We start from the raw sequence: 11,717 nt of genomic DNA on the forward strand, positions 1-11,717 counted from the left end.
TTTTTGTGTCGTCTGCAAATTTAACAAGTTTGCTTAATATACCAGAATCTAAATCATTAATATAGATTAGGAATAGCAGAGGACCTAACACTGATCCCTGTGGTACACCACTGGTTACCTTGCTCCATTTTGAGGTTTCTCCTTTAATCAGTACTTTCTGTTTTCTACATGTTAACCACTCCCTAATCCATGTGCATGCATTTCCTTGAATCCCTACTGCGTTCAGTTTGAGAATTAATCTTTTATGCGGGACTTTGTCAAAAGCTGTCTGGAAATCTGTATGTGGTATTCACTTCAAAAATGTTTTCTGTTATTTATTTATGTATTTGCTTATGCAGTATCAGCTATATATAAAGTTATATTTACTATCCAACCTTGTCTCACTTATTTTCTTCACTGATTCATATATTAAATATATACTGCAGACTCAGCCAAAGTGGAAAAATTAAATACCCTTGCAGCTTCGGGCAAATGTAGAGCAAAAGATTATGATTAAGTAAAAATCATATAGCAATTCAAAGATGTGTTCATTGTATCAGTTAATTGTAATAATAATATTTTCATAGACATAATTTCTTAAGGATAGCAAGAAATAACACTGCAACATTCACAATCACTCATTAATATAGCTACTGTGTGTTTTTTTTTTTTTTTTCTTAAACAAATTTAGATATTTCGTTCTTCTTCCTTAACTGTGACTGTACTGGGTTTTAAAATACTGGTGTTCTGTCTAAAAACAATACCTGCCAGTTTTCATGTGGGAAATGTTTGTTATTGTATTTCATATAGTTATACATAGGTATAGTTATTGACATATGGATGCCGGTCTGTCCAATAGTAAAGAAAAAAAGAAAAATGAGCTCTTTATATTGCAGTCATTCATTTTGAAATGTGGATGACTTTGAGGTTCTGTATACGGCATCTGGTTTCATATGTTAGAGGGTTTAATATTACCCCAAACGTCTGTGCTGTTTCTTACACTTTAAACTTTTCTTATGTGGTCATATAATGATTATATTATGCACTACACTCATTCACGTGAATGAAATATTATTAGTAGTAATAAATATAATACTACTACTACTATTACTACTATTACTACTACTGAGAGGTCACACATTTCTGGTGTGCCTCATTTAGCATATAAAAACATTTAAAACAGTTATTTAAACCTTTTATTTTTTAAATTGTTGTATATCTTTCTTTTTCTAAAGTAGTAGTGCACCTTTTTTTAAAAAACATATTTGATTTAGGTGTTTTTTTTAATTAAAAAAAACACAATTGTAGTCTTTTTCTTTCTCTCCCTGCACTTGTGCTTGTTTGCAAGTGCAGCAGGGATCTTTATGTTTTCTTTATGTACTTTTTTCTTCTTTTTTAAACACTTCTTATATTTATACTTTAATTTTACCTTAAAGGTATTCGGTTTTAGTTTTATATATTTTAGTTTTAGACACCAAACTGTTTTTAGTTTTTGTTTAAAAATCCATTTGTTTTTCAACCCCCATTAATGCTGTGTGCAGGGAGGCGGGAGGGAGGGGCAGGCAGCACAGGCCATGTGCTCCTTTGTTTGCCTCCTGCCCTTCTATTTATTTATTTATTTATTTATTTATTTATTTTGTTTTAAACTATTTTTGTTTAAAACTTTGATTTATTTGTTTTCCCTTTTTAAAGGAATAATAATAATAATAATAATAATAATAATAATAATAATAATAATAATAATAATAATATCTTAACCCATGGTAACATCTGATGCTAGAATGGTTTATGTATTTACTTAACATGTGTCGGTGATTCTAAATTTAGAAATCACAATTAAAATGACTAAGTACAGACAGAACCCGTGTTATAAGGAATAATATGGTAGTGTGTATATTTAACTATGGTGGGTTAGGATGCAAACACCGTGCCAGCTCGTTGGTTCTTTAAAAACGTAACTTAATTGATTGACCACAGTATAAAAGCGAACTGCTTTATTGAGGCTAACATTATACGAAAGGTTGCTGTCAGAATCGCTGGTTTTGGACAGTTTTTTTTTTTTTGGTGGGGTCAAAGTACTCCGTCGTTTACCTCTCATTCACAATTATAGTTGATAAGCATCAGTTAAAACATTGCCGTAGTTAATTGTTGCGGTCTGTGTGAAAAGGGGGAGTGTCTGCTTATTAGATCTCACTTTAGGGGTTGATTGAAAAGAAGTAATTTTTAGACAATGCTTCACATCTGGTCTAGTCTGATTCATCAGCTTCGCCATGCAGCTTTCAGACGGTGCCAGTAACGCGCAGGTGTAACTATGTTTCTTTGCAAAGTTAAGGTGCAGGAATAACATATTTTGTGAAGGCATCCACAGGCCGTTGGACACACTTCAAAGAAAACGTTCTTCATGCTGAATCTCTGTGTATTTGAAATCCACAATGCCTTCCCCTATTCCAGTAAGCCGTCTGCTGCCCAGAGAGTTCTGCCCTTCCCCAAACCTGGGACCTTATAGCAGCCCGATACACCGGCATGGGAAAGAAGCGGACATTATTTTTTCCATGCAATATCCTAAATCACGGATTGAGCTCCGACTTTCTTGGTGTGTGATTAATTGGGAACATCTCAAGCTGCTTCAGCTTTTGGGCACTGGGGGCTTCGGGTCGGTGTACAAGGGCGCCTACTATGGAAAAACGGTGGCAGTGAAAATGGTCAAGAAGAGCACCAAAAACAAACTAGCGTCAAGACAAAGCTTTTGGTCGGAGTTGAACGCGGCCCACCTGAATCACGAGAATATTGTTAAATTTTTTGCTGCAACCACCTGCATCCCCGAAAGCCTTGAAAACCAGGATAAACTTGGCATCATAATTATGGAATACACTGGGACCACCACTTTACACCATGTTATTTACAACAGCACAGACGCTTTGGGTATGGATACATGTTTTAAGCATTCTTTGGATATTGTTAATGGATTGGCTTTCTTGCACTCGAACAACATCGCCCATCTTGATTTAAAGCCAGCTAACGTATTGGTCACCGAAGACGGTGTCTGCAAAATTGGTGATTTTGGGTGTTCCCAGAAATTGGTAAAGTATAAAGATTTGCTTTCTACAGATCCCCGGATTTGTCACGTGGGAGGTACGTACACTCATAGAGCTCCGGAACTGCTAAAAGGCGAAATCGCAACTTTGAAAGCAGACATTTACTCGTTTGGCATCACTCTTTGGCAACTGCTCACTAGGGACCAGCCGTATACAGGTGATCGCCAACACGTGTTATATGTTGTGGTTGCGTATAATTTACGCCCTGTGGTCACAAAGAACGTTTTTAATGAAACAGTTTTAGGACAAACTTGTAAATCTGTTCTGGACGGGTGCTGGAATGCTGACCCCCTGGAAAGACCCAGCGCCAAACATCTGCTAGACAAAATTGGCATGATGCAGGACATGTACAACAGGTTGTAAATATGTAATTTTAAATTGGTGTGTTTTTTTTTTTTATATTGTATAATGGAACTTGTTGCTTATTAAAATATGTACCTGTATTTTGCTTGTGTGGATCTCCGTTTTGATGCAAAAAAAGTAATTTTTTTAAATAAATCATGGGTATCAAATGCCTCTTGTTTAATAAAGGATTGACACGTTTTGTATTCTGATTTCTACCTTGCTTATTACGTTTCATCTATTTTGCATCGATTCCGTTTTAATGGCTCCACGCTATATAAAATATATAGTACACAACTATATTCATAAACGGCATTTACGGAATGGCCTTTGGTCTTTATTATTGCAAAAACAAGCTGCATTCACTGGGTAACAGCTTTCTGTAGAACGCAACAATATTGTGGAATACTCTTCATGGGGCGGTCATGGACGCTGAGACTGGGTATTTTTAAATAATGTCTTAAAAAACGTACTTTTATACACTAGCATTTTATAATGGTTATGTCTCTTACATTTTAATGGCTGTTATGTCTTGCTTTACTAACTCTATACTGCTTTGCAATGTTTGTACATGAAAGGCGTTATAGTATTAAAGCAATTGTTTGAATACCCTTGCTGTAAAAACTACGCTAAAAAAACAGGAAGAGCAAGTGAGCTGCTTAAATGTAACTATTTCCCGTCCTTTTTTTGATCCCAGCTATGTCTAAAGACAACGCGTGTCTGCGTATAAATATAGCCTAGTTAGTAGTTGGTGAACTGGGTGTCATGAGGCAGCTCGATCGCCCATCCAACAAGTTGTTGATGCCCTCTCAGCACTGACCAAGTAAAATTGCAAGTGAACGTATTGATTGTGTTTTATTTGTTTGCATCATTTAATATTTAACACAACAGTAAATCCAACAAAACTTAAAATAAAGGAGAGTATCTCTGACAGCACGAGCCTCCTCAGATTGCTGCCGTCCAATTGAAACTGGCGGCTGAGGTAACCTTCCAGTTGCCAAGTCCGCTTATAATAAGCGGAAATGGGCTTGTTTTCAAGAATCACGGGTTGTAATTTGCATAAACACCCACTCTAACCTGTTTTGGGCTTGTTGTGAAAGGCAGTGCTGCTTTTTTTTTTTTTTTTTTTTTTTCTCTCGTGAGACTGTAACCTTCCCCTTCTGTCTCACAGGCAGCCAGTGATTCCTGAGCACCTCATTTTGTTGTTGATAAGAGTTTGTGCGGGATACAGCAGTCCGTGGCAATTTTGGGAATTAATTCATGCACTTCAGTCAGTTTCATTAGTATCTGCTACCTCCCTTTCAGTTGCCAACTACCCGTATTTGCCTAAGCATGGTGTTGAATGCTTCCTCAGCAGCTGTCACTCAGCCGTCCGGATGGGTAGGGTTTCTAAGCCAGGGTAGTATATGCAGCATCACCTGATCCCATATATATGCTATGTTGCCTGAATGAAAGGGAGATTATATATATATATATATATATATATATATATATATATATATATAATTGCAATTGTATATCAGCTGACAAGTGTTCCAGCTGATATCTGATCACGCATTTCTACTTAAAGGCGTACAGCCTCTATACAACCCCCAATATTTCTCACAAGGACCTGGGTACATATTGTTATGATATCACAACAAAAGGAATAGTTTAATTTTTTTTTTTTTTTTTTTATGTATCTGTTAGGGACTTCACCTTACAGTAAAATAATACGACAAAAAATGGCCTGAATGATAATACCCGAAAATCTTAATATTTTTTAAATAAAGTAGCCGGCGCAAATATAGTATTAGGCGGTGGATTGCGTCGACTGCCAGCTTACTTTGAAAACCCTGCATTCATTGTCACTATTTTTGCTTTGAAAATAATCTGATATTCACTACTAACGACATGACACCCCCGAAAAGAATTTTGGCAAGAGCAGTAAAACACAACCAAACAGGCACAAGGTATTTTGGTTTATTACAGCAGCTTAGATTCACTCGTGTACCAGTTCTTTGCGCATGGAAACCGGGCTTTTCACCCGACGTCATGCAAATGAATGGGAAAGGTGGGGGTTGACATGTAAATTAGCTATGCATAAAGTACTCGTGCTGTTTTTGAAGATTACTAGTGAAATTTTGTGAAAATGTGGTTTCACTCGAGTAAAATAAACTGAGCTAACTGAAACCCAAAAAGCATTTTACACCAGATATTTTTCTTGTGTAAATGTCTCGAGTTAAAAAAAAAAAAAAAAAAAAAAAAACTCGCATGGAAACCCCATTGTCTCCAAAAATTAGCCTTTATTCCAATGTACCCTTTAAGTGCATCTGGATATTTCCCATTTGATAACTAACTGAGTATTTATTGAAAGCTGGTATCTCCTTTTCCAACGTGGTTGGATTGTGATGTTGCACATAACATCAGCAATAAACCTGAGGCAGAATTGCATTCTGTTTTAGTTAGCTAAATAGCACTAACACTTTTAGTCAAATACAGAATGACATTCACATTTAGTCTCGTTTAGACAAATTTAGACTAGCAGTATTATTACACACGTTTTACGAATATTTAGAAGAAAATATATATAGACTACAAACAACAAAATATATTGATGAAATAAAACTAATAGGCTAAATGTATTATATGTAGCTGTTTTATTTATTTAAGTAATTATTAGAAAATATGGTATATGTACGTATTAGTATTAAATTGTTTATTGATTTGATTGTGTTACAGGGGAGTGTTTTCGGCGTACGTAGCTATGGAGTTTTGGTCCTGAAAGGGAGTGTTTTGAACGTGAATTCAAAGTTCATTACACTCAGTGCTATCAACTCTCTCTCTCTCTCTCTCTCTGAGGATTGTGGGATTGTGGGAGGAGCTTGCAGAGAGGCGGTAGCGTTTGAACGCTGGTGCGGTAGGAGAGTGTTTTTGCTACAATTTTTTTGCACATTTCTATATTTGTTAATTGTTTAGTTTGTTTATATATCTTTGTTTCGTTGCTTTGTTTGCATTTTACCGTTTACAGAGTAGTGTTTTGTGAGTGTGTTTGTGTGTGTAGGTCCCGTTATGAGATCTCACGCTGGAGGGCTGGGGGCTCTCAGCCGCCGACACGGGGTTAGCTGCTTGCCCGATACCGGCGTGTCGGTGGAGGAGTGCCTGCTGGCAGTGGGAGAGGTAGTCGGGCGTGACAATATAGTGTCGGCATCCCGTATGAATAAAAGTTTTGTCATATTTTTAAACAGGTATCGCTGGTCAATCAACTAGTGGAGGAAGGTTTTTCTGTCAAAGGAGATTTTATCCAAGTATCCCCCTTAGTAACCCGTTACCAAGGTAATCATGTCAAACGTGTCGCCGTTTTTAAAAAATGAGACCTTGGAGAATGAACTTGCCCGATATGGCAAACTGGTGTCCCCAATTAAAAATATACCTTTAGGGTGTAAAAACGGCACAGCGGCACAGGGCAGAGACAAGACTTCATCTTTCCAGGGCTGCTAGTGTGTCCAGCACTAGGTGAAGGAGAGGAGGATGTAGGAAACGAGTGAATGCTATTAAACTTAGACACAGTTAAAGATCTAACTCTTCATACAGCAGAGAGTAAGAAGATCTACCAGATGTGTGTGAAGGCATCACATTCCCACCAGTTGAGGGGGTTGGTGGATTCAAGGTGGAGGGCATGTCTGGAGGTAAAGGAGGGGTGCAGGCCAGTATGGAGGGTTCTGTATAAACTGCCCCTCACCAAGAGAGCGGGGGACCTGCAGTGGAGGATCCTGCACTGTATTGTGTCCACCGGCAGGGTTTCTCCACAGAGTTGATGCTAGCATTAGCTCAGAGTGCTGTTTCTGCTCTGCAGAGGAAACAGTATTTCACATGTATAGTGAGTGTGTCAGACTAGGACCACTCTTCCATCTCCTACAGGAGCTCCTGCAGGGCCTAGACGAGGAGTTCACGAAAGAGCTTTTTATCTTTGGGGTTCCCTACAGTTTTAAAAAGAGAAACAGGTGTGTTTTAATTAACTTTATAATGGGTCAGGCAAAATTGGCCATTTTAAAATCCAGAAAGAACAGTATCTCTGGGGCCGGGCTGACTGATGTTGTGGTGCAGTTCAGGGTGTTGGTGGTCAGCCGGATAAGAGTGGATTTTGAATTTTTTAAACTCAATAATAACCCAGAGGACTTCCAGGAGAGGTGGTGTGTGGGAGACGCCTTGTGTGCTGTGAGTGAGGAGGGGGAGCTCCAGGAGAGGTGGTGTGTGTTTTTAAGTCAAGAAACACTGGTAAATAAGATTGTAGAGGAAGGATTTTCTGTCAATGGTGCTTTTATTTCTGCTTTACCTCTTTTTCAACTCCTCTAAGGAAAGTGGTTTTATCAAATGTCCCCCCTTTTATTCCAAATGCAGTGATTGAAAGAGAATTGGCAAGATATGGTAAAATCATGTCCCCGATTAGAATGATTCCGCTAGGCTGTAAGAACCCTGAGGTGAAACATGTGATGTCTTTTCGTAGGCAAGTGTTTGTATTGCCGCATAACCCGAGGCAGGATCTTAATGTAGCCTGGAGGTTTATTATAGAGGGGAAAGAATGTGTTATTTTTGCAACCTCGGACACAATTAAATGTTTTTATTGTGGCGAGGAAGTGCATATGAAGCAAGCCTGCCCTAAGCTCAGATCAGCGGCTGCGGCGGAGGGCAGCGCTGAAAGGCAGGGAGCTGGTCAGGCTGAGGGTGTTCGGGGAGCACAGGTGGAGGAGTCGGCGGAGACGCCCGTGCCTGCGCCCCGAGTTAAGAAGAGGATTGCTGCGGAGGAGCAGTCTACAGTAGCGGATCCTCCTACAGAGTCAACCGTACAGGAACCCCCTGCCGATCCGGAGGGGAGCTTTACTGCTGTGATTAAAAAAAAAGAAAATGCAGAAAAGATCTGAAGCAGTGGTCGTGGGGGAGTCTATCTGGGGGCCTGTGGCGACTCACAAAGGTAGCGGCGAGCCTCAACTCGCTGCTTCTGGGGAGCCGAGCCATGGCTCGCTGGTTGGTGGTGATGCGGGGTCTCAGCCCAGCGCTTCCGCTGTCAAAGAGTCGGGGCCCGGGGGAGAGCAGGCCATGGCTGCGGAGCTTCCCCGCACAGGGAAGGAGGCTAGTGGCAGCGCTGGACTAGCATCCAGTGACGCCATAGCCCTGCCCTCAGCAGAGTCCTCACGGCCGGAGGAAGATGAGTCGGGAGACAGAGAGGAGGATTCGGCCGAGGAATGGGAGGCGTTCGCGGGAGACGAGGATGAGGAGGGTGAGCTCTCTGACACCTCGATGCTCTCCGACACCCAGGTCAGTCAGCCCCAAAAAAAAGAAACTGTATTCGCTTGAACAGTTTATTAATTTTATGGATTGCACAAAGGGTAAAAGGGGAGTTGAAATTCCACTTTTCTTTCCTGACTTGAAATTGTTTTTTGTCTCTGCTAATGTACTGTTAAGAAAAGCGAGTTTAGAGGAATTTGACAGGAAAAAGAGGTTTCGTTTGAAAAAGTTTGTAAGCACTGCTAGAAAAATGGTTGAGCAATCAAAAGGTTTTTAATGGATCAATTCAATTTTAAAGCTTTTACCCTGTTTTTTTGTATTTATGTATTGCCATTTTATTTTTCTTCCTTTATGGATAAGTTTTTATTGAGTTCTTTAAATATAAATGGTTTCCGTGATGATTTTAAGAGAGCCCAATTATTTAATTTTATTGAGTTTAAAAAAGCCAATTTTTTTCTATTGCAGGAGACCCACTCTGACAGCAACAATGAAGCGCACTGGCTGTCTGAGTGGAAGGGGAAGGCAATTTTAAGTCACGGCTCTAATGTTAGTGCAGGGCTGGCAGTTTTATTCTCTCCGGGGCTGGGAGTAGACGTGATGTCTGTAGAGGAAGTTGTACAAGGGAGGCTTTTAAAAATTGAATTAAAATTAAATGGTGTTTTTATTGATCTTTTTAATATCTATGCTCCTAATTTGTATAAGGACAGGATTTTATTTTTTAAAAAACTCAACCAGGTTTTAGAGAAGTGTGATCCAGAGCATTTTATTTTGTTGGGAGGGGATTTTAACTGTACGCTGGATTTTAATTATGACAGAAATCATGATGAACCCAATCCCCAATCTGCGAGGGAGCTGGCTGGCGTGCTGACAAAATTTGATTTAGTTGACGTCTGGAGAAATTTACATAATCGATCTAAACAGTATACTTGAATTAAATTAAATAATGGTCAACTGTCTGGAGCACGGTTAGATAGATTTTACACCCAAAAGCACCACCTTAATAGAATTATTGGCAGCAGTATTCATCCCAAATCTCTATCTGATCATCACCTCATCACAGCTGTTTTGTGTTTACCCACTGCACAGCACTCCAAATCCTATTGGCACTTTAATATTAAATTATTACAAGACACACAGTTTAAGGAAACATTCAAACTATTTTGGAATAACTGGAGAAAAGAAAAGAGATGTTTTTCTAATTTGAGAAGGGATGTGGGGAAAATTCAAATTAAAATATTCTGTCAGCAATTCACCCAGAACGTCACTAGTGAGTTGAATGCAGTGGCCAGCCAGCTAGAGAATGAGATTTTAGAGATTGAGAGAGAGCTGGGCGGTCAGAGCACAGAAGGGGCTTATTGCAGCTTGAAAGAGAGGAAACAGCGCCTGGGCAGCCTGCTGGAGGAGGAGGTCAAGGGGTCCCTGGTAAGAACAAGATTTGTGGAATTAAGAGACATGGACGCCCCCCACGACCACCTTCTTCAGCTTGGAGAAGAAAGAAGCTGAAAGAAAACAAATGCTTACACTGAGGCTGCCCGGGGTGAGAGAGGTCTCCAGCCCTGCGGAGCTTCGTCAGGCCGTGGTGACATTTTATTCAGAACCGTACCAGGCTGAGGGCTGCGACCAGCAGGAGACGGAGTGGCTGTTGGAAGGTCTCCCTCACCTGGGTGAGGAGGAAAGCCGCGGCCTGGACACCGTCATCACACTGGAGGAGCTCACAACCGCCGTCACACAGCTCTCCAATGGAACAGCACCTGGGCTGGATGGGCTGCCCGCTGAATTCTATAAACATTTCTGGAGTTGCATTGGAAATGATCTATACCAGGTGCTGAATGGATGTGTGGCGGAGGGAGAGCTGCCTCTGAGCTGCCGCAGGGCAGTACTGACTTTACTACCCAAAAAAGGAGACTTCTGTGAGCTGAAGAATTGGCGTCCTGTGTCGTTGCTGTGCTGCGATTATAAGGTCTTTTCCAAAGCTCTGGCCGGCCGTCTTAGGAAGTGTATGGGTACTGTGGTGCACAGTGACCAGACATACTGTGTACCAAAACGCTCAATTTTTGATAATTTGTTTTTAATCAGAGATCTTTTTAATGTATCTAAGCTTTTTAACTTAGATTTTGGGCTGGTGTCGCTTGACCAGGAGAAGGCTTTTGACAGGGTAGACCATAGCTTTTTATTTCGCACCCTAGAGGCATTTGGTTTTGGTCCTGTTTTTATTTCTATATTAAAATTTTATATTCTAATATTTTTAGAGTTGTCAAGATTAATAATTGTCTGAGCCAGCCCTTCCCAGTGCAGAGAGGGATTAGACAGGGCTGCTCTCTGTCGGGGATGCTCTACGCCATCTCCATTGAACCGCTGCTACACAAGCTGAGGAAGCGTCTCGCTGGCCTGGCCATACCTGCCCTCCCCTCCGCCCAGCCTGTCCATCTCTCAGCGTACGCTGATGACCTGAATGTGTTTGTAACCAGTGATAAAGACGTGGTGGTGCTGGAGTCATGCATGAGGGGCTTTGAAAGAGCCTCCTCAGCACGGGTGAATTGGGCTAAAAGTGGAGCGTTCCTCGCAGGGAGCTGGCTGAGAAAGCCTCCTCCTTCCCTGCCACAGATGCTGGAGTGGAACAGAACTGGATTAAAAGTGCTGGGGGTGTACTTAGGAACTGAGGCATTCATGCAGTGAAACTGGGAGGAGGTGCTGGAGAAGGTAGCAGGAAGGCTACAGAGCTGGCAGTGGCTGCTAAACCGCCTCTCCTTCGGAGGGATGGTCCTTGTGATTAACAACTTGGTAGCGTCCATGCTGTGGCACAGATTAATGTGTCGGGACCCTCCCCCAGGGCTGCTGGAGCAGGTCCAGAAAAAACTAGCTTGCTGAAGGAGAGGGTGAAGGGGGCGATCGTGCATTCCAGATTTGTGGAGCTGAGAGATATGGATGCCCCCACCAGTTTCTTCTTCAACTTGGAAAGGAAGAGAGCAGACAACCGACAGCTGTGCTGTGTCAGGACTCCTGGTGGGGAAGAACTGCATACCCAGGAGGAGATCA

General features: G+C 41.0%; 1 protein-coding gene across 1 annotated transcript; it reads left to right on the plus strand.

Moving 5' to 3' along the window:
- The first annotated feature begins 2,023 nt into the window (after positions 1 to 2,023).
- Positions 2,024 to 3,628, plus strand: mos (v-mos Moloney murine sarcoma viral oncogene homolog). The gene has a single exon (XM_034920700.2). It carries the CDS (start codon positions 2,412 to 2,414, stop codon positions 3,435 to 3,437), a length of 1,026 nt encoding a protein of 341 aa, XP_034776591.1. The 5' UTR covers positions 2,024 to 2,411; the 3' UTR covers positions 3,438 to 3,628.
- The last annotated feature ends 8,089 nt before the right edge of the window (positions 3,629 to 11,717 follow it).

The sequence above is a fragment of the Acipenser ruthenus genome, chromosome 4, assembly GCF_902713425.1.
Source record: "Acipenser ruthenus chromosome 4, fAciRut3.2 maternal haplotype, whole genome shotgun sequence".
NCBI classification, from domain to species: domain Eukaryota; kingdom Metazoa; phylum Chordata; class Actinopteri; order Acipenseriformes; family Acipenseridae; genus Acipenser; species Acipenser ruthenus.

Coding starts and splice junctions, on each gene's coding strand:
- mos (XM_034920700.2), top strand. CDS start 2,412: ATGCCTTCCCCTATTCCAGTAAGCCGTCTGCTGCCCAGAGAGTTCTGC.